Here is a 25,488-nt window from a genome sequence, read left to right on the forward strand (position 1 = left end):
TTGAAAAGACTCATAATACACTTGGTGTACTTGTTTAATCCTAATGCCATATAAATTCATAAATATCTGCATCAATATACAGTACATTTCATCCTAGATTACACTCCATCATAGTCCAAAAACAAGTCGTATGCTTTGGGGAAACTGATTACAGTTAACAATCATTAGTCTAAAACAGATTATAAACTTGGGTTGTGGGATTACTTTCATGAATATGAGATTGACTGGATATATTAAGACACCCACATGTGATTAAACATCATATTACATGCTCAAATAAATGAAAACAAACTTGAACTTAAGTTGGCATGATGCTCTATTAAATGAATCCTCAACTTTTACATGAACACATACGTCCATTGCTTATACTTTGCTTCAGTGTTAGGGTTAGAGTAGTTTGGGTTGGAATATCTCGACACACTTCCATCCCTCAGGACCGGAAGAAGGCCGAGCCCAGCTCGCTCTTGGGAGTGGGAATCTGCTTGGTTCGTAAAGACGTCTGGGTAAGAGAAAGAACAGAAGCAGTGAGTATTCAGTGTGCATTAGTTATTAAAGATCTAGTAAATGACGCTCACCTCTAGAAACTGTTTGAGTCTGGTTACCGAGCCCATCTGGCCAGTGCTGGTGACCGCTTCAATCCTGAGGGAATAAAAAGGTTTAGTTTAAAGCAACACTATAGAACTTTTCCTCTTCGGTCCCCCTACAGGTTAGAAGTGGAACTGTCCATTACCGCTGTCGTAAATAATTTAGCCTACCGTCGCACACACGCTCGCTGTATATCCAGCGCCGGTGTGGTGAACAAATGAGTCCGAGCTTAGGACCCAAGCAATCCGATTGGTTCAAAGCACGTTTTATGGGTAATCGCTTTAGTGCTTGGTTACAAATCATACAAAATCACTTTATTATAGAAGACGTATGTACTACGTTATAACGAGTCATTAATGTATTTAAACTTATGTTTCATATACTAGTATTTAACCGAAGCTATAGATTGTGAAATTAAACATTTCTCATTGCTAGTGTGTTTTTTAGTTAGCTTAGCATACAGCTAACGTTATCCGATGATCGTGCTGAGCTTATACTAGCTTTTTAGCCTTGACTAAAGAAACAGGCGCTATCTGTATAAACAAACAACATATTTGAGCTTCAAACAACTACATTCTCGACTGAAAAACTCTTAAAACTACATTTCGTGACACAATAACAGCAGTATTTTTAAATTTCGCGGTCACGTTAGCTACAAGTTATCGCGGGAACAGATTTAGAACAGGCATACTAGTAGCATACTAATAGGGTCCTAAGCTCGGACTAATCTCTTCAATAGAGTATGTTGCATGATTTTATGAAAGTATGATGTATTGCGACATCAGAAACGAAGAACAACAAAATAATGACTATTGTAACGTTTGCCGGAAAGCAAGTCAGATTTGTAGTTTCTTATGTCTCATTCGAACTGCAGAAACGCGACCCGATCTGGCAAACTTGCACAGTGCGGTTACAGCCGATATAGGGCCTTTCACCCCGTTACGACTTGATGAACCACTGAAACGATTTTGGAAACATTATTTTAAGGTAAAAAATCATCTTTAGTGTTGCTTCGATCAATAAGTGAGCAGTTTACACCTGGTATTAATATATGTTTTTGATGATTTAATTTCTGTTTACACCAGATCAGGGCCTAAAATTAACACTCGCCAAGCGCCAAATGAGAGTAAAAATCTGCGTTGGTGAGTATCAGTGTTTGGAATAACGCCGTTTAAAAGAACGCCGTTAGGTAACGACATTATTTTGTCAGTAACGGGGTAATCTAACTAATGACTTTTCCCGTCGTTACAACGCCGGTTACATTACTGGACGTTAAAGTCGGTGCGTTACTATGCATTGATTGAATAAACTGTTTAATCCAAACGCACCCTGGCTCGCACAGCTAGTGAGGAGGTGGGTTAATAACGAGGTAAGCGATTATGATTGGCTAAGGCAGAGCCATGTGTTTCATGGTAGCCAATCAGAGCCAGTGTTTTTACACACATGCCAGCACACGCGCCACACACACACACACACGCTAGCTAAACAGAGATTCGAAGAAGCAGCAGAGATGGCGAGTCAGGAGCAATCCGATGAAAAGTTGGCATTTTCAAGGTAGAGATATAAGCACTACTTCAAATTAATTGAGGTCAAAGGCAAGAACTAGGGGTGGAACGGTACATGTATTCGTATTGAACCGAGAGAGAGAGAGAGAGAGAGAGAGAGAGAGAGAGAGAGGCGTGTGTGTGTGGGCGCGGACGCGATCGAACAGTGGAAACATAAAAACATAATCCGTAATTTTGTCTATGCAGGACATTCAAACTGCAAAGTGTTTAAGTTACTGCTAATTAACATTTTAAGGAAAACAAATATATTAATCTGAAATTTAACAAATTAATTTTCAATTCATTCAGGTACAATTACCAAACGTATCTCAAGGTCTTTTTGTCTTTTTATTAATTTAATTAATAAACTAATTATATAAAACATATATAATGTTATATAATGTGCACAGTCAGTGCACTATAAATAAACTGGTTCAATGCCTTTACTTTATTAATAAAACTTTTAATAAAAAGTTGAGAGAGGTTGATTTAATTTGCTAGAGTTAAATGCACTTTATATGGTGTTTACAACTTTATAACTGTTTACTTTTCTTACAAAGATAATGCTTGAAGTGCAGGATAAACCTCTTGCTGTCTGTCGACGTGCAATAAATATTGAAAGTTATGTACAAACACCTGTCTGTTCTACTCATTTCAACTGACTTGTGAAAACTGCTCAAAAAAATCCAAATTCTTTGACATATAGCAACTTTTTTTTTTAACAGTAACGCAAATAGTTACTTTCCCTGGTAACAAGTTACTTTGATTATAGAGTAATTCAGTTACTAACTCAGTTACTTTTTGGAACAAGTAGTGAGTAACTATAACTAATTACTTTTTTAAAGTAACGTTCCCAACACTGGTGAGTATATGAAACGGTGTCACTCGCCAGTGAAATTTTTTATTATGAATTCTAGCAATGCATGAACGTGAACAAATGTGAATGACGCCCGGGACAGTTGACGGGCCTCTTCACGAATGTTTAAGCCTTGGCAATTTAAATATTCAAGCGCAAAAAGACGCAAAAGGGAGCTCGTTTCGTTACTCACCAAAAATCCGGCGCCATCGCATCTCAAGTAGCGCGCGAATACTGAACTGAGCTCTCTTTCACATCTTCATGCACATGAGTGGACAAATTCACACAAAATTATGTCAAAAATAGCGAGTATACATAGTCGGTTATGTCTTAAGTGAACGTAAACAGCTGAGAAAAGAAACTTGTATCAGTATATTAGATCAGTGCATTCGCTCTTAAAGTGACAGCAACCTAATATTCCTGATACCGTCTGTGTTTTTAATGTTAATCAAACAACAAAGAAAAAAAATGACTCACTACTCTTGACTAAATAACCTTTGTAACTTTAAAGGTGCATTGCGCAACTTTTCATGTTAAAAATACCCGTTTTCTAACCCATACATGCTTAAACAATTGCCTGATGGGCTGACTGAGCCCTTCTCTGATCACTGCGATTGCCTCTATAATCCTGTACAGTAAAATAAATAAGAGGGATTCGGGTCGGAATCTGAGACTGGGCGTGACGTCATGCGCGTTCACGGCACGCTCATATGTCTGGCAGGTTTGTGTATGCGCCGACGCCGCCATTCTCCGTAGAAAATGGATTCTAAGAGACCGGCTTGTAGTTCATTTCAAACACCAACGCAAACTCCACGTAAGATAAAAAAAAAAAAGAGAACTTTTGTCTAGTGCAACCAAAAGGTCCAAATTGGAGTCAGACAGGCGTCGGGGTAAGACGAGAGTAAACATAGGGAAGGCTTTCAACAAATGGAGAGATCTCCGGTCTGCTCTAGGGCTCAAACGGGATCCTCAGTTGGCTTTTTTCTTGATAAAAAGGTAAGATATATCCCATTCTCTAATGTCTGATACGGCCAATAATGACAATAAATGACGATCCATAAAATGTGTAATGCTTTAGCGTAAGCTAGATAAATGTACAATCGGAATAGGTTTTACTAACTTACCATTGTCAGTGATCAGGTTCAGAATGATTGTGATATAAAATGCTGATATATAAGGTAGATACTTAGACACAAATTTTGAGCAAATTACTGCTTAATTACGATGTATTGCTATTGGAATATGCTACTTAGCTGATCAATAAAACAGGCTAAACCCCCGCAAATCTTCGGCGGATTAGCCTGTTTGGCTTTTATGTACGTCATAGTGCCACTTGATTGTTTATTACCTTGAGACATTTGGGTGTACTTTGTTGACCGAATGTGTATGGTATGGTATCATGATTACAATTTTGAGCTTTTACAAAGTTATAACTTATATTGTTCATGAACGTGTTTCCATAATAATAGTCATAAGTGGATACAGTAAACACATAACACAGTTCAACATGGAGATAGATGGGAATAAAAAACGAAGTTTTCTACTACCCCCATTTTTTCCCTCACACATAAGTGTGTTATTTACTCAATTGCCTTTCCTTTCACATATTTTAAATTACTTGCAGATTTAAAACTTTATTACCTCTGAAGACATTATGATTGTAAACAAAAGATTTGTGCGGCTGATGCTCCTTGGGTTATGACCAGCTCGAGCTCGTGCAAGCGTGCGTGTGCGTGTGGTCCGTGAGCGTGCACACCTCTGGTTGCAGTTTCGCTTGCCGCCAGAGGGGGCGTAGTTCTGCGAAAACTCAGACTCTCGCGCAATGCACCTTTAATAAGGATGTTTAATTTATACAGTGAAGCGTCATTTTACATTTGATTACTTTAATTTTAAATATCTGTACCTGAAAACTACCGTCAGGCATACCGGACAAACCTTAAAAGCACTGCTTATTTCATTTCTACCTTTGTTATATTGTACTTATTTGTGCTTTTGCTTGTAATTTAATCATTTGTTGTTATTTTATTACTGACGATTTACTTGTCATTAATAATGTTTTAAATGTATATTAGTTAGGCTAGTAGTTTTAGCTGCGGTCTTGAAATTGGAATAGAGAATTGTGAATCTTCAATGGCATCTAAAATGTTGGTGTCATAACTGCTTGTTTCATGGCCGGTAAAACATATTTATGGCCCGTACATTTTCTTAAATCACCGGCCAATGGCACTAAAAAAGTTATTGGTAACACTTTATTTTACAGTGTCCTTGTTGCACATGCACATAACTATAAATTATGCATAATAACATGCAACTAACCCTCAACCAAACTCCAATTCTTACTCTAACTCTATAGTAAGTGCATGTAGTTAATTATTATTACTCAGTACTTAAATGCATAATTAAACTGTAACTATGTAAATGAACTCAGGTTCATTTTTGGATGAATGATATATAAAGGATAAGGGTGTATTATGCATCTAGAAGGCAATAAAACAACACATTCAAAGTAGGAAATGTCTAAAAAGACAGGTATAAATACCGTGGGAAGTATTCCTCGATAATGAGCAATATCACTTTCCAGAACTGGCCGCGATATTGTTTCATTAGGGCATTTCCACAGACCTAAAGAGATGCACATGCCAACAAATATTGAGTGTGAACAATAATAAAAAACAGTTCGTTTGCAATAGGAAGACACATGTACCTCCAGGAAGTCGAAGAGAATAGTCGCTGTGATGTCAGCGATCGGCTCCATGTTGAGAATTTGGGCCAGCCAGCGCCAGCCGTGACTCAGCCCATGAGGATGAGGCTGTCAGCGGAGACACGCTTATATTAGAGATTCAGATTCATACATATGACAGTCGCATCCAGAAATGTTAACCCTATAAAGCATATTCATATTTCTAAAGCCTCTAAATGATCAACATGATCAGAACTTTTTGTCGTCAGACTTTTTTTAAGCAAATAAATGTATTTTATTAGAATTGTACAAACACTTATTGGACTGAAGCAACTTAGGTTTAATTTATTATTCATACATGATTTATTAGAAAAATCAAATGAGTATCAAATATGATCATCAGACTTTTGAGGAAAGTTTATTAGTTCATCATTGCATTGCATTATAAGTTTTAAACCTACAGAGCTTTGATCATTAAACTAAACATTTAAATATATTCTTACTAAGACATATTATTGGCAGATATTTACATAAATATCTGCTATACTGTTATAAAGATATCATTGATTTACATTACAAGCATCGTATTTCATCTTACATTTTGGCGATATATATATTTATAAGTGCAAAATTGCATATTTTTGCTCAGTTTGGGCCTTAGATTTTTTCCTCTTCTCACTATATCATAATAGACGAGCCATAAAAGCCTGATGTATCGAATATGATACTCAACAAAAAAAAATACATATATAGACTTAAAAAAAAAAATTGTCTAAAGGTTCAATAAACTGTTCCATTTGAAAAAAGTCAAACTATCATCTCATAATTCAAGCTTTAGAGGGTTAATGCATGTAAACGAACATCACTAACCCCTTGTTTGCCAGTGTAAGGCCATCTCATCTGGATTATTGCTGCATAGAGACGAATCATTCCTGACATTCTCTTCAGGAAGCTGTCCTGCCCTTCCACTTTGGAGTCATCCACACGGTATCCCAGAATCCTGGTGGGAAAGGTACATTCATAATGCTTTACACCTCAAGAAATATTAAGATTTAGACATTATATATACAATTTCCATCCATTTGGACACAGTTTTAACATAAACAAACTGTAAACCTTGATATGATGCATATTTGTCAGTCATACAAAACCGGTCAGATTTCTGGAATAGTTTCAATTGATTTAATCTAACACATTTGAACTAATCGAATATATTGCTTGTTCCACAGCTAGCAAGTTAATATTTTTTAAGTGAATAAATTTAACTGGGTTACACTTTATTTTAAGGTGTCATTGTTACAGTGTAATTATATATTTAAGTTCTGAGTAATATTAATTAACTACATGTACTTACTATAGGGTTAGGGTAGGATTAGGATTTGGTTGAGGGTTAGTTGCATGTAATTATGCATCATTTACTGTTATTACTATGGTAAGTACATGTCACAACATATGCATCGACACTGTAAAATAAAGTGTTACCTTTAATTGTTTTCCACAATGAACTGATTTATGCTGATTCTGAGCAATATGAATAAATGCGTTTTGAAAACATGATTATTTAAATCAAATCAAATGCAAGGAGTTAATAATACACTATGCCATGACATTTGTGAGTGTTAAATGTTTCTTACTCGTTTCGTTTCATGTATTACTGAAAAATATGCATCATTAGTTTATGTTGAAACTGTGTGATCCAAATGGATGGAAAAATCAACAAAGACATTTGTTTTCCTCTTCCAACCCCCTTTTTTTTTTTAACCAAAAGGGCCATTTGTGATTCCTGAAAGCTCAGAGGTGCCGACGGTGATCAAGATCTGCTAATTATCACACCTTTTGAACAGTAGGGAAAGCTGTAATCTGCTGATTGGTCGGTTTGAATGTCTTTAAAACACCAGGTGTAAACGGGTATGTGTCTCCCTCGTCTACTTGTGATTCGAGACAAAAACGCATCTGAATACCAGGTGTAAACGGCCTAGACATTGCTCTCAAAGGCCAGGACGTTCACTAACAGTATACCGCTGGTCAAATTTCTTTTTACCCATAAGCAAAGAATGAAATAGAACTGATTATATCGGGGTCTTTTAGGGTTGCCAACTTCAGAAAAGGAAAAAACAGGACAATCGTGGTTCTTTATAGGAAAATAAGGGACACTAAAAATAATATTATATGTGTATCACATAAATTTCAGTGTCTGCAGTTAGGTATGTGTATAAAAGGTTCTCAGACATAAACACGTTTGCTTTGTGTAACCTATTTATGTATAATTTAATTCTAAAAAGAATTATGTCACAGTACACACAAACCATTGTTTCAAAATAATAGCATTTATCTGAAATAGAAAGCTTTTTTAACATTAGACACTACAGTTCAAAAGTTTGAAGTCAGTATTTTAAAGTTGTTGTGTTTTTTTTTGGAAAGAAATTAAAGAAATCAATGGCCTACTTTTATTCAGCAAGGATGCATTAAATGGATCAAAGTGACAGTAAAGACATTTTTAATGTAGGAAAAGCTTTCTATTTCAGATAAATCTCTTTTGAACTTTCTATTCATCAAAGAATCCTGAAAAGAAATGATTAATTATTAATAATAATAATCAGAAATGTTTCTTGAGCAGCAAAATCACATCAGCTTATTATTCCCTCAGATAGAGGATTCTGTTCACAAATCAAACTGATTTGTCCCAAAAGAATGATTCATTCTCAGTGTGTTATTGGTATGGTCTGATGCGCGTGATTGGATGATGACGTGGTGTGGTGATCATTCTCAAGTGTCGTGTTGTTGTTGTATCAGTCAGTGGTTAAGAGTGTAGCAGTCAGAAAAACATGAGGGAGGTCACGACCCAATATACGGGACGTCCTGGCTAATACGGGACAGTTGGCGACCCTAGGGTCTTTAGTCATTCGGCAACCCGGCAGCCTGAACCACTGTAGTGAAACCAAACCACCCTTACAATATGCAACTCAAATACAGAAATCAAAGTTTAAGGTTTTGCTGTCTTCATACAGGAACCGTTCTTGTATTTTAAAGGAAAAAAAAGAGTGCATGATGCATGGACAAACACCAGTGCAGATGCAAAAACTAGCCACAAGTTTCTCTCGTTCAGTAGATCCAGGTGATCCAGCAATATTCTTACCTCTGGTAATCCTCCACCGACGTGCCACGCTCCATCGGTGGGTAGTGTGGCACCGCATACGGGCACTTCTTGTGGAGGTGGGCGAGTATAAGGTCTCCAATTTTAGGATGCATTTCCATTATTCCTGACGCCACAGCGGCGATGGGGAACGCTGCCGAATGATTAGACGCCACCTCCTCTTCTCCTTGTTTCTGCAGATGCATTATTAAAATCAACTTTATTTGCCTTCAAAAATCGACTCGTTTTGTGTAAAAACCTTCCTTACCACAAACTTTTCTGCCAGTCTATAACTGACAAACTCCAGACCCTGCGGATGCTGCGACGTCGACACACTCTTTCCAGCCGACGTCACCGGACGTCCCGACAACAGCTTATCGATCTTCTCAAAGGCCTCTTTCAGCGGGGAACCTGCACGCACAAACCACGTTTAAAGAAAATAAACAGGCGTACTGAAATATTCAGTGGAAATAGCAAACAAATGGTTTTAGTTTTCCTTTAGAACATTCATCAACCAATCAGATTCAAGCATTAAAAAGCCCAGTAGAATAATTAGCGCTTTGGCACATTTTGGCTGCGTATTTTAATGTGGATAAGCTACAATAGGTAAACACGTCAGCTGTGCTAATGCTAGAGCTGCAATTAATCGATTTTCAGGAAGATGAACCATTATCAATTCTTTACTATTTCCACGTCACTGACCGAATTGTCCGGCTTTCACCGTTATACGTTAGGGGGCGCTATGACATCTTCTGAAAGAGTATAAACAGTCAAAAAAGCAGCAGAAACAAGCGATAAAAGCATTGCTTGTGCATATTGTAGTCTTTTAAAAAAAACATGATTTTTGGTTCAAAATGTTGCTTTTTTAATTAAGCTTGCCCACATTCAAGTGTTGATAAAAAAATAAAAAATGCATGAAGCTAGAATTAGATGGGTTTGTTTAAAAGCAGAGCCTTATTTCTTTTGATATATTGCACGTTCAGATATTCACACAACAAAATATTCTGGGGGACATTACATTTTTTGTGAAAAATGATCAAAAACGCTGGCGGCGGCTGGGAAATTTCTTTTAAAAATGCTGGCGGTGAAAGAGTTCAATCTCAAAATATCGATCTTAGTATATAATGTTTTCAAGTTGATGCATGAGCAAAACTTCACTAAACTTTATTTGTATTGCACCTGCCATCCAATAGAAACATATTATAAAATTAAAAAGAGAAATACGGCCTAAATGTTTGTATACAACTCAGTGTTGAATATTAAATCAATTTGATTAATAAATAAACATTATTTTCAGCTCAATGAAAACTTTTGGCTTTGGTGTTTCAGCAACGAATGAATGATTTGTGTGTGTCGTTGCTCACCTGAGCTGTTTGCGATCTGGCTCACAGGTGTGGTTGCAGCCTTTTGGAGCTCCATTTTTAATTTCTTCATCTGCACACATTCATATAATATTTATATTCATATAAAACCCAGAAGGGGAAGATGGTTATTCAGTACAACAGCATACAGACAGTATCCACTGAAATGAGCTGCCGGGCGTCTGACCTGCGCGTCTCTGGCTTTGCTGAGGTCTTCAGAAGCCTGAGCGCACTGGTTGGCCGAATCCTGCAGCGCGTTGTACCATTTTAAAGTGCTTTCATCGGCTCCTGTCTGCAAACCTGCAGAGGAGATGAGAAACAAGACACATTATTTATTTGTTTAGTACTTTTCACAACACAGTCTCAAAATAGATTTACAGAAAGTCATACTGTTATGTCTATAAAAGCATAAATCATATAGCAAGTTCCACGGCCGGGTCGTATATAATGATGGTATAAATGAACCTCTGGATATCAATTTAGCCATATTGTATTTATTATTTTGTCTAATTAATATATATATATATATGTGGGTACACGCCTCAGCGTTTGAATGCAATTAAAGTCGTGATGAAACGCAAGTACCATCTGTCATATTCATTTGAAGATCGAGTTTGATTAAACATTATGAGGTCTAAAAATTTTAAAACATGAAAAACGGATGAATCATTAATAATATTATCCATTACAAAATAGAGAAGAGTGCATTTAATTTCATGGCCAAATAAAAAATTAGTCGGTTTTGCTCAAAGTGGGAATAAGTTGTTCTCAAAAAGTGTTAATGAAAAATATGGTCATTTATCCTAAATGCCCTGATGCGAGTTTAACATTTTATAAAAGTCATTTAAGCAGCTGTAATTAAATTACAGCAAATTTACTGTATTGTGATCCATCCTAAAAAAACTCTGGTTTAGAGAAGTATTTAAAAACTTCAGATCATGTATGCCTTTAAAGTCGGCATTAAATGAAACTTAATACTATTTTCTAAATGTAAATTGTAATTAATAGGTGCCTATGTTTAATTTTTAAAATAGTTTTTAATCAAGAGTAATTGGACCTTCCGGTGCGCTTAAGCTCCGCCCACGCAAGCTATGCATTGCACTCGGATGTATTTAAAAATATGGAAGAAAATATTGTGACTTTAAAAGAATAGTTCAGCCAAATAATTAAATTCTGTCTTCATTTTCTCACACTCATGTTGTTCCAAACCTGTATTTTTACCATACGGTTTCCAAGAGTTTATAGTGACTTAGCAAAGCAAAAGAGCAAAAAAAGCATCATAACATTATACTTTTTTCACTATATTTCACTATATTTAAGTCCTCTGAATCTGAAGTCACTGCAGCTCTCCAATCAAATGTTGGTGCAGTTTGACCAAAACATCTACTGTGCTCCACAGAAGAAAGAAAACCACAGGTTAGGAATGACATGAGCATGAACTTTCATTATTGGCTGAACTTTCACATGCATGTTCACCTTCTTTTTTGGCTTTCTCTATAGTGGACCGTGCAGCGTTTTTCTTTTGCTCCTCTTGCTGGGCTTTCAGCTCAGCCTGCCTCTTCTTCTCCTCCTCCTCTTCCTCCTGTTCTCTCTTCTTCCTCTCAGCAGCCTGTGTCACCTCTTCCTGCAGGCCTCGGACCAATGACCTCATTTCCTGTAGTGCTCGCTCCGCCACGGTCAAATCCTCCACGCTCAGAAACTGACCCTGAGAACAGTTTACATGTTACATTGATGCATTTAGCAGACACTTTTATCCAAAGCGACTGGAATTGCATGGATATTAGTGGCAGTGTTGGGGGAAACTCATTACAAGTTACTTGAGTAACGTAATCAGATTACCTTTCAAGTAACTAGTAAAGTAACGCATAACTTTTTCAATTTACAACAAAATATCTGAGTTACTTTTTCAAATAAGTAACGCGAGTTACTCTTTCACATTTATTGACTGACAGCTCTCCTGTCAACATGTTGAGAGAAATAAAGTGAGGAGGTGTTGCGAGTGTGTGTGTGTGTGTGTGTGTAAACATGATGGTTATTTTAGTTCTAGTCTAAATGTGAACATGCATTTGCTCATCTCACTTGCACGAAAACATTCAGTATTCCTCAAAATGAATAAAAACAGTAAAATGCAATCTCATAATTTTATGCAAAACTTTTATAATTAGCTATATTAAATTACACAAATATACTTTATGTATTTAATCTCACTTTATTAACCAATGTCTTTGCTGCTGACATTCAATGATCTAATTCAACCATACTACTAAGCAAAAATGACTTTAGATTAGATTTAGAAATAAGTGTGTGTAAAACTTCTGTCTTCTATATCATATTGTTCTTTAATCCAGAATGGCTGAAAGGTGTGTTTGAGCGGCGCCCTCTACTGTACAGGAGTAATTATGCATTTCCATCAGCCTCAGTCTTATTCATTTCACTTTTGGTGTGAAAGGGCCTTAACATTTGCCAAAAATAGAACTTTTTTTGTTGTTATTAAAAAACGAACAAGCAAGCCCAGCCCACGTGAGAAAAGGTAACGCAAAAGTAATGTAACGCAGAACGCGGGTCATATATTGTGTTTTTTATTAATTCGGTGCTATTATGCGCAGCAGAGTGAACATCACAAGTTCACTATGTGTGTGTGTGTGTGTGTGTGTGTGTGTGTCGCATAAGGTGGCCTTCTGTTGCTTGCAAACAGACTCTTTTAAGGAGACAGTGGATTTCCATTAATTTGTTGCCCTGATTCCATATGCGCGAATACACTGCAGGCTCACTCTCGCTCGTAAGGTAAACACCAACACTATCATCCCTTACATGCATTTTATTTAACTAAATACATCATAATCAGTTACTTTACTCCCTGAACAAGTGCGCACCGAGTCCGTGTTGCTTTCACATTCACGTGAACCGCGGCACGGTTCAAGTGCAACCGAACTCAGACCACTCCTCCAGGTAGTCTCGGGTTCAGTACCCCAGTACGCACCCGGGTCCGCATGACAGTGTTCATATTACCGATTTTTAATGCGAACCGTGACCCGTTCCGAACACACTGCCAGTGTGAAAGCCCTCAAATAGTTTCTTTTTTTGGGGAGTAACGCAATATTGTAATACATTACTTTTAAAAAGTAACTTTCCCCAACACTGATTAGCGGTGCATGTCGACTCACGTCTGCGGAGGCCGGCACCACCTCTGACACCTGCGAGCAGAGCTGGTTGCCACGGGTGATGTAGGGGGCGTGGTCAAGGGCGGAGTCTGTGGATGGGCGTGGCTGTAAGAGCTGGTTGAGTTGTAGCACTTCCTCCTGTATTGCATTAATGGCTCTGTGCCGCTCTCTTCCCTCCACCTGCCGCTGGCGCTCGAGCTCCGCCTCACGCAGACGCTGCTGCTCCATCTCACGCAGACGCAGGTTCAGGATCTGCAACACAAAAAACAAGGTTTTCACCTGACATAGGTCTAATATTCCAGGTATTGATATTTACTAGGGGTGTAACAATATATCGTGTCACAATATATCGCAAAACAAAAATCCAACAATATGTATCGTGGATAGTGACAATATGTATGTAGAGTTCACCCAAAATAAAATGACTGTGTGTGAAAAAATTCTAGTTTTCAGAGTTTTAGTGTCAGTACTACATTAAACTGCTATATATAATGTATAATAATGCAATGGGGGAATATTTGTGGCTCCTGATAATGCTAAATGTCTGTTACCAGTAAAAAGTGGCATACATTATTTTAAATATATCTAGTCAGTGACAGAGCAAGCATATTCATCTAAAATAATTCTGTATTTTCAGCTTCAGAATCATGAATATTGTTATTCTGGTGTCTCTATTGTCCTGTGCATTGGGTTTCAGCACCAAGTCTAAGCCTATTCATTTACACACCCAATGTAATACCAAATTTAGCATTTTAATCAACTACATTTTTTGTTAACCTTTTACCTCATGTCTTGGAGTATCGCAATAATATCGCATCGTGAGTTCAGTATTGTGATATGTATCGAATAGTGACATGAGGGTATCGTTACACCCCTAATCTTTACACTTGTCCTTATTTATCATGTAAACAAAGCTTTTTTTCCTCTTAAAACCTGCAGTCAAACCTAACTGATGCAAAATGGTACAGAGATCACAGCCCAAAAATGAAACGGACATATAGTAAAACATAAGGGGTCAATGCTGCTGGGACCAACATGTTTGTGCACTGTAAAAAAAAATCCACCTAATTCAACTTGTGTTGCTGCATTAAACGTTTAAGTATAATCAAACTGGTTGTACAACTCATTTTTTAAAATCTTGTCTAGTGGAATATCTTATGGGCCTGGTTTCACAGATCAGGCTTAGATTAAGCCAGGATTAGGCCTTAGTTCAATTAGGACATTTAAGTAGCTTTTATAAACGTGCATTAGAAAAAAAAAAATTACTGGTGTGCTTTGAGACAAAACAATGGCACTGATATATTTTAAGATAAGTCAGTGCAAGTTGCTTTCAGTTAAAACAGCTCAATAATGCATATTAGTCTGGGACTCGGCTTAAACCCTGTCTGTGAAACCGGGGGTTAATGTTTTAAAGTTGAAATGTATGAAATAATTTTGTTAAAGTTAAAGTATATGTTGCTATGACTTCTTGATCATATAATTTTAAACTACTAGTTGCACATTTTTGCTTTTTAACTGGTTTAATCACACTTTTTGTTTATTTGAAAAATGACTATGTTCTGTGGTAATGGCCTTCATGTCACAGATGCTGTTGATAGAGCTTAGCTAACAGAATCGGGAAGATTTCTGTAATATCAAATCCTCATAATCTTACTTTCATTCGGTGTCTGTGTTCCTCTCGCAGCTTCTCTTGCCGGCCGATACTCTCCTGCGTCCTTCGAACACAAAACACCAATTAAAACTAATTCTGTACATGATTCAAACACATTGGCCCTCATTTATCATTCTTGCGTAGAAACGGGCGTATATGTTGGCGTAAGATTATGCTTACACTCTTCTCACCGCCTGATTTATGAAGCTGTGCGTACCTTTGAAATCCAGGTGTACGCAATACCTGCGCTTGATAAATGCCGCGGCTGAAAACGAGCGTCATTAGAATAACACGCCCCTATATATTCAAGTCTCCGCTCCCCCCACGCCCTCATTTTACGCCATGGACACACGGAAGACGGCAAAGAAGAGAAACTTCTTTGAGAAAGAGAAAGCGAAACCGGGGAAGTGGAAAGAAGCAAAATTGATTTCTAGATTTTTATTATTAATGACGCTTATTGTTATTTAGAAGAAGAATGTCGTTATTATTATTATTATTATTATTATTTAAAAGAAGAAGAATGTCATTTTTATTATTTTGTCAGTCTGAATTATTTTTTTGGTCATTGAAAGCCTTTCATTACTAAACCTAGTCCGTGCACACCTGCCGGGCCTAACCCTGGCCTAACCATCGTTTCAAAGAATAGTACAACGGCGAGCGCGTCGAGTATAAACGCCTCGTCCGTTTGGGGAGGTGCGCGCGCAGTCTGCGGAGACTCGCGCTGCTGAGCCAGGCGAAAGTATAAACAAGGCTTGAAACGTCAGGTAAGGCGCACAGGCTCGCAACTTAAGGAATACATATGCCTACAAATCAAATGCTTTGGTAAAGTCACACAAATTAAACATTGAAGACGTCCATGTTGCACAAAAAATAAACACTGAAGTTTATAATTACTATGTTGTTGTTTTTTTACAGTGGGTCATAATATATCATATCTTTTAGTTTGTCAGTGCGTTTTGTGGTGTTAGGAATTGTTTTTCTGCGCATTCCCGCACTCAAAACGTGCGTACACCACCTCCTGAGCTGGCGTAGGATTTGAGCGTGCCGTACGCCAACGTCCATATTGATAAATCTCAAAGTCACCGTGGTTTTGGGTGTACGCCAGGTGTACGCTGGAAATTTGGTGTATGCACTTTTGATAAATGAGGGCCATTGACTCTAAATAAGAATGAATGCATCAGTGGCCGCGTTTCCATTACCCTTCAAATTGCGCAAATTGAAATCGCGAATTGAAAATACGCCCAATGGACACACGTAAATTTCGCAAAAACTCCCATTTAATCGCAAAAAAGTTTTTACGCTCGCATGAGGAGGTTTTTCTGGTAATTCAAAAAAGGAATACTTCACAAAACTGCAATGGAAACAGTTTTTGCGCATTTACAGGTCAGCTGACGTAGACTGGACAGAAGACGAGACGTATGTTTAGACAGAATACGAGACAAAGTTCTGTATTAAATTCATAAAAGACAATGAATTACAGGAATACTGGATTCTAAACCTCAAAGAAATGCCACAATCAAGAGGCAGATATGAGGGAGAAACACCCAGAAACACCTCATATGAGCCGCGCACAAGTATAAGGGTCTTTTCTTGCCATTAATGCTTGGATACACGCCTACGTCTCCTTCCATTAAAAATAATGGCTAGTGCATGGCTGGGATATATATAAATCGAACAACATCCATTCCATGATTTCTGGAATGATTTATCGAGAGAGGAAAAATGTACATTTTAGTCGCATAACATCGGTTAATGGAAACCATTTCGCAATGGTTTTTTATTGACATTTAGAAGAAGAAAAAACGCAAAAGTTTTATGCAAATCTGTAATGGAAACGCGCCCAGTGTGAGTGACAGATCAGGGGTCACATACTCTTTCTCCATCATATCTCTCATACTCTGGTGATCCTGTCTCTGTTTGAGCTCCATGAACTCCTCGAAGCGCTTGAGCTGCTCAGACTCCCGGTTGGCGACTGTGGCCACCAGCCGCTCCTGTTGCTCCTGTCTGAGGCTCAGCTCCATCTGTGAGAGAAAACACACACACACACACACACACACCATCAGAGACTGTGTCCCAAATCACCCCCTCATTCACTATTCCCTACATCAGGGGTTCTCAAACTTTTCCATTCCAGGACCCACCTAGACAAGAATAACCTATCTCAAGACCCACCAAAATAATTTTAAAGCATGAATGTGGGGTGGGAGGCGTTAGATCTCTTTAGAGCATTTTTTTTTCCTTTGTCATAGAATGAATGATATAAGTTTAATTGCAATACAAACTTTTGGTACATTATAAAAAATAGCAGCCTAATGGCTGTTGAAATAATGTGAAGAATGCTGAGTAGTTTTTGTCTGCTGCCTCAACTGATTTACCAGACATGGCAGAACAAATTTAAAGAAATGAAAAAGATTAAGTAAGCTTAATCTTAACCAAAGGTTTGATATGACAAAAAAAAAAATAGACTAATAATTTTATCTGACAGTAGGCCCAGGACCTAGAACCCTCACAGTGCATTGTGGGTATTCTCTAGCCCTTGAGCCGTACATCGGTTGTACACTCATTTTTGCAGTGCATTGTGGGATTGATTGAGTGCACCCGATAACATCCACTATGGTTTCGGACACCACTACAAATGGCTGTTCCCTCAAATAGTGCCTTATTTAAGGGTATAGGGGAAGGAAACTATTCCTTTAAGAGTATAGGGGGTGATTTCGGACACAACCAGTGTCTGGTTAGTTATTTAAGCAATAAGCCCCTTGGAGCCGTGTTTTACAGTGGATTTAGAACAGCTAAGGGGCGTTGTTAGCTACGACGTGGAGCTAAACAGCTAAACCCCCTTAGCTGTTCTAAATCCACTGTAAAACACGGCTTCAAGGGGCTTATTGCTTAAATAAAACGGTTACTCCATAAAAAATTTCATTTTAATATTTATTTTATTCATAAAATAAACACCAGCAACAAAAAAATATAACAACACATTTATTCCTCCGACAAGCAATGTAGTTCCAAAGAGGTTGCTAAGCAACACATGCAGCGACAAAGACTCATAAACGGCAGTTGCGCAGTAACACTAATGTAATCCGGTCACAGGTGTGTGTTTGTTGAGTAATTTACAACGGCTTTGAACGCGGCTCAACCAATCAGAATCAAGGACTGGAACTATCCGTTTTATAATCCTACATATACACTGCTGTTCAAAAGTTTGGGGTCGGTAATATTTTTTTATGTTTTAAATGAAAGAAGTGTCTTCTGCTCACCAAGGCTGCATTTCTACAGTAATGCTGTGATTTTGTTAAATAGTGCAGAGAGAGTGTGTGTTGTACCTTTGCTCTGGCCTTGTGTTTCTGCTCACACATGCGGATGCAGCCGGCCATCTGTGTGGCTCTGGGTGACAGAACGGAGATCGACGGGGTCGAGCTGACACTCGCTTCAGGACTGACAACAGGAGCCTCCTTTATTTCCTCCCCTTTCTGACATGAACAATAAACACAAGCAGGAACAATCAGCATTGCAGTGCCACAATCTCATGAGTCCCAATATGACCAGCAACAGCACACAATATTCTTTCACTCAAGCATGAAACAGAACAATATATATTTATAAGAATTATGTTACGCACTAAAATATTAATGTGTAATGGATGATCAAAAAAGAAAAAATTAGGGATGCACGATATCGGTATCGGCTGATATATGCGTACATTGGTTGTACACTCGTTATTGCGGTGCATTGTGGGATTGAATGAGTGCACTCGATAACGTCCACTATGGTTTCAGACAACATTACAAATGGTTGTCCCTTCAAATAGTGCCTTATTTAAGGGTATAGGGGGCGATTTCGGACACAACGGACAGAGGGTGAAAACAGATGCTATAAGAAAATAAAGTTTTTTGAACAATAAATGATGTAAACATATTCTAGTAGACCCCATAAACAAAATTATGAACCTGTAAATGAGCATAATAGGATTATTATTCCACTGTTGTTTCATAGTGTCAACTTTTTTCCCTACTGAAAGAAATATCACCACTTACAATCTGCATTTAGCTTGCGTGTGTTGTTATAATTTGCAACAAAATGCATTTTGTCCCTGTGACTACAGATTCATTTAGCCGTTTTCCCTTGTAAAGCAGTGAGAGAGAGCACAGGTCGCAAAAAATATGACTTTGTTCCACATATATTTCCATATTAGTGAGTTAATGTGAGAAATATTAACACGTAGAGTTCTGGAGAACAAAACCAAACCTTTAGGAATCCTAGATAAACTTCAAATGGCTAAACTAAACGATAGACATGATTGAATCCTCGCTTACATTAGCAAGGGTCAGGCTATCACGTGGTTTTACACCGTTTTTACACAGCTCTTGAAGCTCCGCCCCCTGTGCCGGTAGCAGCAGCTCATTTGCATTTAAAGGGACAGACTCAAAAACGGTGCGTTTTTGCTCACCCTCAAAAAGTGACAACTTTAACATGCTATATAAAAATATCTGTGGGGTATTTTGAGCTAAAACTTCACACACACACTCTGGGGACATCAGAGACTTATTTTACATCTTGTGAAAAGGGCTTTATACCACCCCTTTAAACCACAAATTATGTTGCCGTTCCTCACTAAGCTAGTATTAGTTGCATTTAGTGCTCAATGAAATTTGGACCCCGGTTCTAGCTAACACTTTCCTGAGCGATTTGGGAAGTTTGTATTGCAAAGTCATGTTACTGTCTCTTTAAGATAAATCACTTATGTAAACCTGATAAATAAATGTAAAAGCAAGTCATGCATTTCGTGGCTTAATAAGCAAAGACGTCACCTTCTCCTCATCCTCCTCGGTGAAGATGGAGACCGGAGGTGGAGAGCTGGGGGATGAAGCCTGTCTGGGGCTGATGGGAAGCGAACCGCAGGCGGCAGCATCTTCAGAAAGACCAGGACTCGTATCACGAACACATGAGGTCAGAGAGCAGGTCTTGAGCAGCGGTCGAGGACTCATTCTCTTCAGAATCTGCCCTGACAGAGGAGACAGACTGGACACCTCAATACAGCCGGCCAGAACATCCTGCAAAACAACGAAATAAAGATCACAGGACAAAACGGAAGAAAACTTTAGTGATTGTTCGTAAACATTTAATTGCTTTATGAAATATTTCAAAAGGTTTTATTATACACTTTTCTCTTTAGTTGAGTCAATATGGAAGCTTGTTTCCACCGTGGATTTTAAAATAAAGACTTTTTTTCTCACAATTCCGACTTTTATTCTCAGAATGTGAGTTTAATATATCTTGTGATTTTTTATTTTGCTAAAAATAGAAAAAATCTGAATTGTGAGATAAAAATGTACAAGTAACTTTTTATTCGTTATTCCTGTGGCGGAAATAAGTTTCCATAAGTAAACGCTGAAATGTCAAACAAATGGGTAACACTTTGAAATAAGGTTTCATTAGTTAACATTAGAAATGAACAAGAGTTCTACAGCATTTATTAATCTTAGTTTTAATTTAAACATTTACTAATACATTATTAAAATCAAAAGTTGGATTTGTAAACATTAGTTAATGCACGGTGAACTAGCATGAACAAACAATGAACGGCTGGATTTTTATTAAATAACATGAACATATATTAATAAACATAGTAATAAATGTATTGAATAAAGGGTTTTCATTCTAGTAAAGTACTTTAAAAAGCTAAAGCTAAAGATACTTTAAAAAGCTACTACATGTATGAAAAGAGCTTGATACATTTTGTTTATTATTATTATTATTATTATTATGAAATCTGACTTTTTTTTTTGGCTCTAGCAAACTAAGAACTATAATTTAGATCCTTTACAACAAGTTACTGTGGCTGTACCGTGGTTCAGTGATAGTATCATATAACAATATCATGGTACAGTGATAGTATAACATAATAATAACATGGTATTCTCATACATATGATTACCATATTTATGCCATGGTATCATAAAGGTACTTCACAGAGTAACGTTACCAAGGCATACAAAAAAATGTAAGCACCATGGTTAATTTTTGTTAGTATTAAATGTGATTAAACCATCATAATGCTAAGATATGAGCTAAATAACACAATTCTGAAATTGTCAGCATGTTTACCTCCCCTTTTTCCAGCCAGTCTGGGCTGTATTTGAGCTTCCCCTTCGGAGAGTTTTTCAGGGCCACTAAAGTTTCAAAGCGTAGATTTTCAGAAGGCATTTTTGGGACATTAGGGAGTGTTTACCCCTCACGGATTTACTTTACGTGAAGCTTTAACTAACACCGATGTAGCCTAAACGGACCGCCGGTGACACTGCCACTTCCGCTTCCGCCTGCTGCTGATGACTACAAAATAAAAGTCTGGATGACTAATTAAATACATGTATCGATAATTATCATACAATACACATATAATACAGACGCGTAAACAGAATAAGAACATGATAAAAAAAAATTATTCTAATAATATATTCAATTTTAAGGCCAATTTCAGTTTATTTCACATTGTCAATAGATGGCAGTAGAGTAAACTAAAACGCCGACAAAAGTCACCAGAGAAGAGCGCGCGCAGTATGGCAGGGTCACAGTGGAGGGTCAGTCTAATATCTATATATGTCTATATATTTTCTATGGAAATGTTGAGTAACTCGTTTTCCGTTTGTTTTGTACATATAGTAAATATTGTATGTTATCAGTGTATTTGCATAATGAGGTGTACTACTTAACCCAGTAAAGTCAATAAAGCATACCAAATACAATGGTACTACTATGCTTTTGGTGTGAATTACCATGTTATTCTTCATAAATATTGTACCTTTACTGTGGCAGTACCACTAAATAGTTCATTTTGTTAGTGTAATCACTCAGTACTAAATAGTACCATTATTGTTACCAGTTATACTGCATGACTTTTGTTTTGGCCCTAAAATATTTGTATGTACCTGTTTTTTTTATTGTTTTTTTTTAATGAGTGTATTTTTAATTCTTGGCCACAGCCACCACGTTCCTGTGACGTCTACTGGAGTGAATTCAAGCACTGCAAGAGTTTATTCAACAGATTCCATGAATACTACACCTACGGCAAAGCACCAGACTGCCAGCAGTGGAAACAAGACTATTACACCTGTAAAGAGTGGGAGAAAAACCAAAGCACACACGCCAAGGTGAGTCTCGACAGATGTGGGATTAGCTTACACTACCAGTCAAAAGCATGGAAATAATATGGAAATAAATCTCTTCTGCTCTCCAAGGCTGCATTTATGTGATCAGAAATGTGAAATATTTGTACAATGTAAAATAGCTGTTTTCTATTTGAATATATTGTCAAATGTAATTTATATCCTGTGATCAAAGCTGAATTTTCAGCATCATTACTCCAATCTTCAGTGTCACATGATCCTTCAGAAATCACTCTAATATGATGATTTGATGCTCAAGAAATATTTCTGTTTATTTTCATTGTTTAAAACAGGTGTCCTGCTTCATATTTTTGTGAAAACCGTGATACACTATCATTCAAAAGTTGAAGTAAGATTTAAAAAAAGAAGAGAAATGAATGCTTTTATGCAGCAAAAATGCATTAAATTGGTCAAAATAAGAATTTTATTTCAAATAAACGCTGTTCTTTTGAACTTTGAACCTTGTAACAAGGTTTCCACCAAAAAATATTAAGCAGTAAAAATGTATCATTATCATCAATAATAATTGATAATAACTGTGCAGCAAATCAGAATATTAGAATGATTTCTGAAGGATCATGTGACATTAAAGAAGGTCTGCCACTGAATAAAACCATTTAAAAGGTAATTGCGACTTTTTATCTCACAATTCTGACTTGTTCTTGCAATTGCATGATAATAAAGTCAAAATTACGAGATTAAAAAGTCAAAATTACCTTTTTTAATTTTTATTCTGTGGTGGGAAACAAGCTACCATACTAAATACTGGAGTAATGATCCTGAAAATTCAGCTTTGATCACTGAAAAATATATACATATATTCACAGTTATTTTAAATTATAATGATATTTCACAATATTTCTGTTTTTACTGTAATTTTTTATCCGACCAAAACTTTTGACCAGTTGTAACCCTGGTCGACGAGTTACACTTCTCTTATACTGTGTGTTCATCATCTCATACACACCATCAGGAATCCCTCCAGGAGAGTGAGAGGAGACGGGTCGCTGAGCAGAGAAAGTTCACTCCGGTCTGGGAGCTTCGGCAAACCCCTCCGGATGACTGGCATCTCCCTCTCAACCAGGACAAACCACAGGACTCTTAAACACACACATGCAGATCATACAGGACTATTGATGATGCAAGAACACAGTACTTGAGTCGCATGAACTTCCCGTTGGGAATCTCCTCACACTACCTCTACTGGACCCACGCGCTTCTGATCTGATTTTCCCGGGAAATGCAAAGCAGCTTAAAAAGTCTTGATCTTGATATGTAACTTAATAAAATTAACATTCAAGCATTTCATGAAAGAGTAAATATATCTGTAATTAAAGAATAGGCTTTATATGCAGGAAGCCCAACTCTTTCAGTCCAAAAGCCATAATTTAGCAGTTTAAAGTATTTTAATTCTATAAATGGGTTTATAAATTAGTAGACATGAAATGTTTTAACAAGAGTTTGGCATTTATTGTTTCACTGGAGATCTTATTTATTGCGCTACAGAAATCAGAAATGAATATGTAAATGGGTAATTATATTATATGTAGTATCTGTATTCTGACACTGACCACCTAAAAGTCACTGCCATAAAGCTCAATATCCCAATAAAGGTATTAATAATTTAACAAACCCTAGTGTAATGTTGCAGGTAAATTTGACCCATTTTGATTTTTGAGTTGTTGGAAATACCGGTTAACCTATGTTTTTTTGTTTTTGTTGACATTTTGTGACTTTCTCATTTAGGGTCATGAAATGCCAAGTTTCAACACTCTGGTGTGTTTTGACATATACACATTATTTCTAATACGTCTGTGATGTTCGTGGGTCAGTTTGACCCACATATTTTAAAGGGGTGGTTGATTATGATTTCACTTTTCTAACTTTAGTTAGTGTGTAATGTTGCTGTTTGAGCATAAACAACATCTGCAAAGTTACGACACTCAAAGTTCAAAGCTAAGGGAGATATTTTCATTTAAAGAAATAGCTTTTTAAGGACTGCAACAAACCGCTGGTAGAGACTACACCACATTCCTCCTGGGTTAGTGACATCACTAACCCTAAAATTTGCATACACCCCGCCCCCGGAACACGATTTATAGATTATCAAGACAGAATATGCTAATTAATGACTAGAAGATAACTACACATAAGCTACATAAATTCATCAACTAACCATTCAGAAATGTCCTGTTGCTTCTACATGTTGTCACTTCTTCTCGAGTCTCTCTATTATTGTCTGACTCTGGTTTGAACATAAAAGGCTAAAAGTTTTTTTAATTTCCAGTGCATGTGTGTGTGAGGTAAAAGAACACAAGCTCTTGAAGCTCCGCCCCCTGTGCCGGGAGCAGCAGCTCATTTGCATTTAAAGGGACAGACACAAAAATGGTGCGTTTTTGCTCAAAAAGTGAAAATTTAACATGCTATATAAAAATATCTGTGGGGTATTTTGAGTTAGAACTTCTCACACACACTCTGGGGACATCAGAGACTTATTTTACATCTTGTGAAAAGGGCATTATACCACCACTTTAATATTTTAAGGCAACCGTACAGACCCAAAATAATAACATTTCTTGGTTATGTTTTGTTATTTTAGTTATCTACCACCTTATGAAGATAAAAAGGAGCCTTTCCCCACTTTTTTAAATACAGAAAAAATATTTTATGTCTGTTGTAGATATGATTTTCCCGGTTTTCACTGGGAAATGCAAATCAGCTTAAAAAGTCTTTATCAAGTTAAATATGTAACTAAAAAAATTAACATTCAAGCATTTCATGAGAGTCAATATGGCACAGAAATATTAGATAATGTCCTATGTTTTGATTATTTTCCATTTAAACTCTTATCTGTGGTGAAAATCAAGGTTTTAAATGTTGTTTGTGTGTCTATGTGGTGTTTTTAATGTGTTTTAAGACAAACCATGTGCAAATTCATAAGTCGACACCATTGCTGAGTATTTTCTCCTTAAAACTGCAGTGAACCAAAGACAGTCTCAAAAACACGCTTTGAAATCGCTGGTGTTTCTGACGTCACAAACTACCTTGTAACCAATCAGATCAACGTGTGATCGTCAACCAGTGGATCTCTGAGCTGAGTGAGTGAGTGGAGGGGGGGCTCATTTGCATATTCATAGAACCACGTATACTAAATGAGGCGAGGGTGTCGAGTTACATTCAAGATATTTTAAGGCATGAAGAATTTTTTTTCAAGGAAAAAAAAATGTTTAAATGTTATTTAGGTGATAAAAGATGAGTTTTAAAGGATAAAATGATTGACTACAGGCGGACTTTAACACCTTCAGTCCAAAAGTCATAATTTTGCAGTTTAAAGTATTTTAATTCTAAATG

The 25,488-nt window shown here is 37.0% G+C and overlaps 2 protein-coding genes across 2 annotated transcripts; one reads left to right on the forward strand and one right to left on the reverse strand.

The window, feature by feature from the left end:
• gle1 (GLE1 RNA export mediator) lies at positions 1–21,308 on the reverse strand. The gene is made up of 16 exons (XM_084389386.1): positions 21,080–21,308; positions 19,783–20,025; positions 18,298–18,444; positions 16,844–16,992; positions 14,975–15,035; positions 13,324–13,572; positions 11,636–11,864; positions 10,347–10,459; positions 10,163–10,232; positions 9,067–9,209; positions 8,802–8,992; positions 6,536–6,665; positions 5,690–5,794; positions 5,525–5,607; positions 576–639; positions 1–499 (listed from the first exon to the last, which is right to left on the reverse strand). The coding sequence occupies exons 1-16, from the start codon at positions 21,176–21,178 to the stop codon at positions 431–433; spliced, it is 2,145 nt and encodes a 714-aa protein (XP_084245512.1). The 5' UTR covers positions 21,179–21,308; the 3' UTR covers positions 1–430.
• A 187-nt stretch (positions 21,309–21,495) lies between these two features.
• cUnh22orf39 (chromosome Un C22orf39 homolog) lies at positions 21,496–23,773 on the forward strand. The gene is made up of 3 exons (XM_084388391.1): positions 21,496–21,552; positions 21,955–22,122; positions 23,111–23,773. Exons 1-3 carry the CDS (start codon positions 21,532–21,534, stop codon positions 23,240–23,242), a joined length of 321 nt encoding a protein of 106 aa, XP_084244517.1. The 5' UTR covers positions 21,496–21,531; the 3' UTR covers positions 23,243–23,773.
• The last annotated feature ends 1,715 nt before the right edge of the window (positions 23,774–25,488 follow it).

This window comes from Rutilus rutilus (assembly GCF_951802725.1).
Source record: "Rutilus rutilus genome assembly, chromosome: 19".
In the NCBI taxonomy this organism is placed as follows: domain Eukaryota; kingdom Metazoa; phylum Chordata; class Actinopteri; order Cypriniformes; family Leuciscidae; genus Rutilus; species Rutilus rutilus.

What these genes read in the sequence shown, in the direction of transcription:
- gle1 (XM_084389386.1), bottom strand. Translation starts at nt 21,178, where the DNA reads ATGCCTTCTGAAAATCTACGCTTTGAAACTTTAGTGGCCCTGAAAAAC. An exon ending in AGAGAAAGCCAAAAAAGAAG is followed by an intron (nt 10,460 to 11,635) that starts GTGAACATGCAT and finishes TCTCCTCTGCAG; the next exon opens with GTTTGCAGACAGGAGCCGAT. An exon ending in GACTGGCAGAAAAGTTTGTG is followed by an intron (nt 8,993 to 9,066) that starts GTAAGGAAGGTT and finishes ATGCATCTGCAG; the next exon opens with AAACAAGGAGAAGAGGAGGT.
- cUnh22orf39 (XM_084388391.1), top strand. Translation starts at nt 21,532, where the DNA reads ATGGCAGGGTCACAGTGGAGG. An exon ending in TGGCAGGGTCACAGTGGAGG is followed by an intron (nt 21,553 to 21,954) that starts GTCAGTCTAATA and finishes TCTTGGCCACAG; the next exon opens with CCACCACGTTCCTGTGACGT. An exon ending in ACCAAAGCACACACGCCAAG is followed by an intron (nt 22,123 to 23,110) that starts GTGAGTCTCGAC and finishes ACACACCATCAG; the next exon opens with GAATCCCTCCAGGAGAGTGA.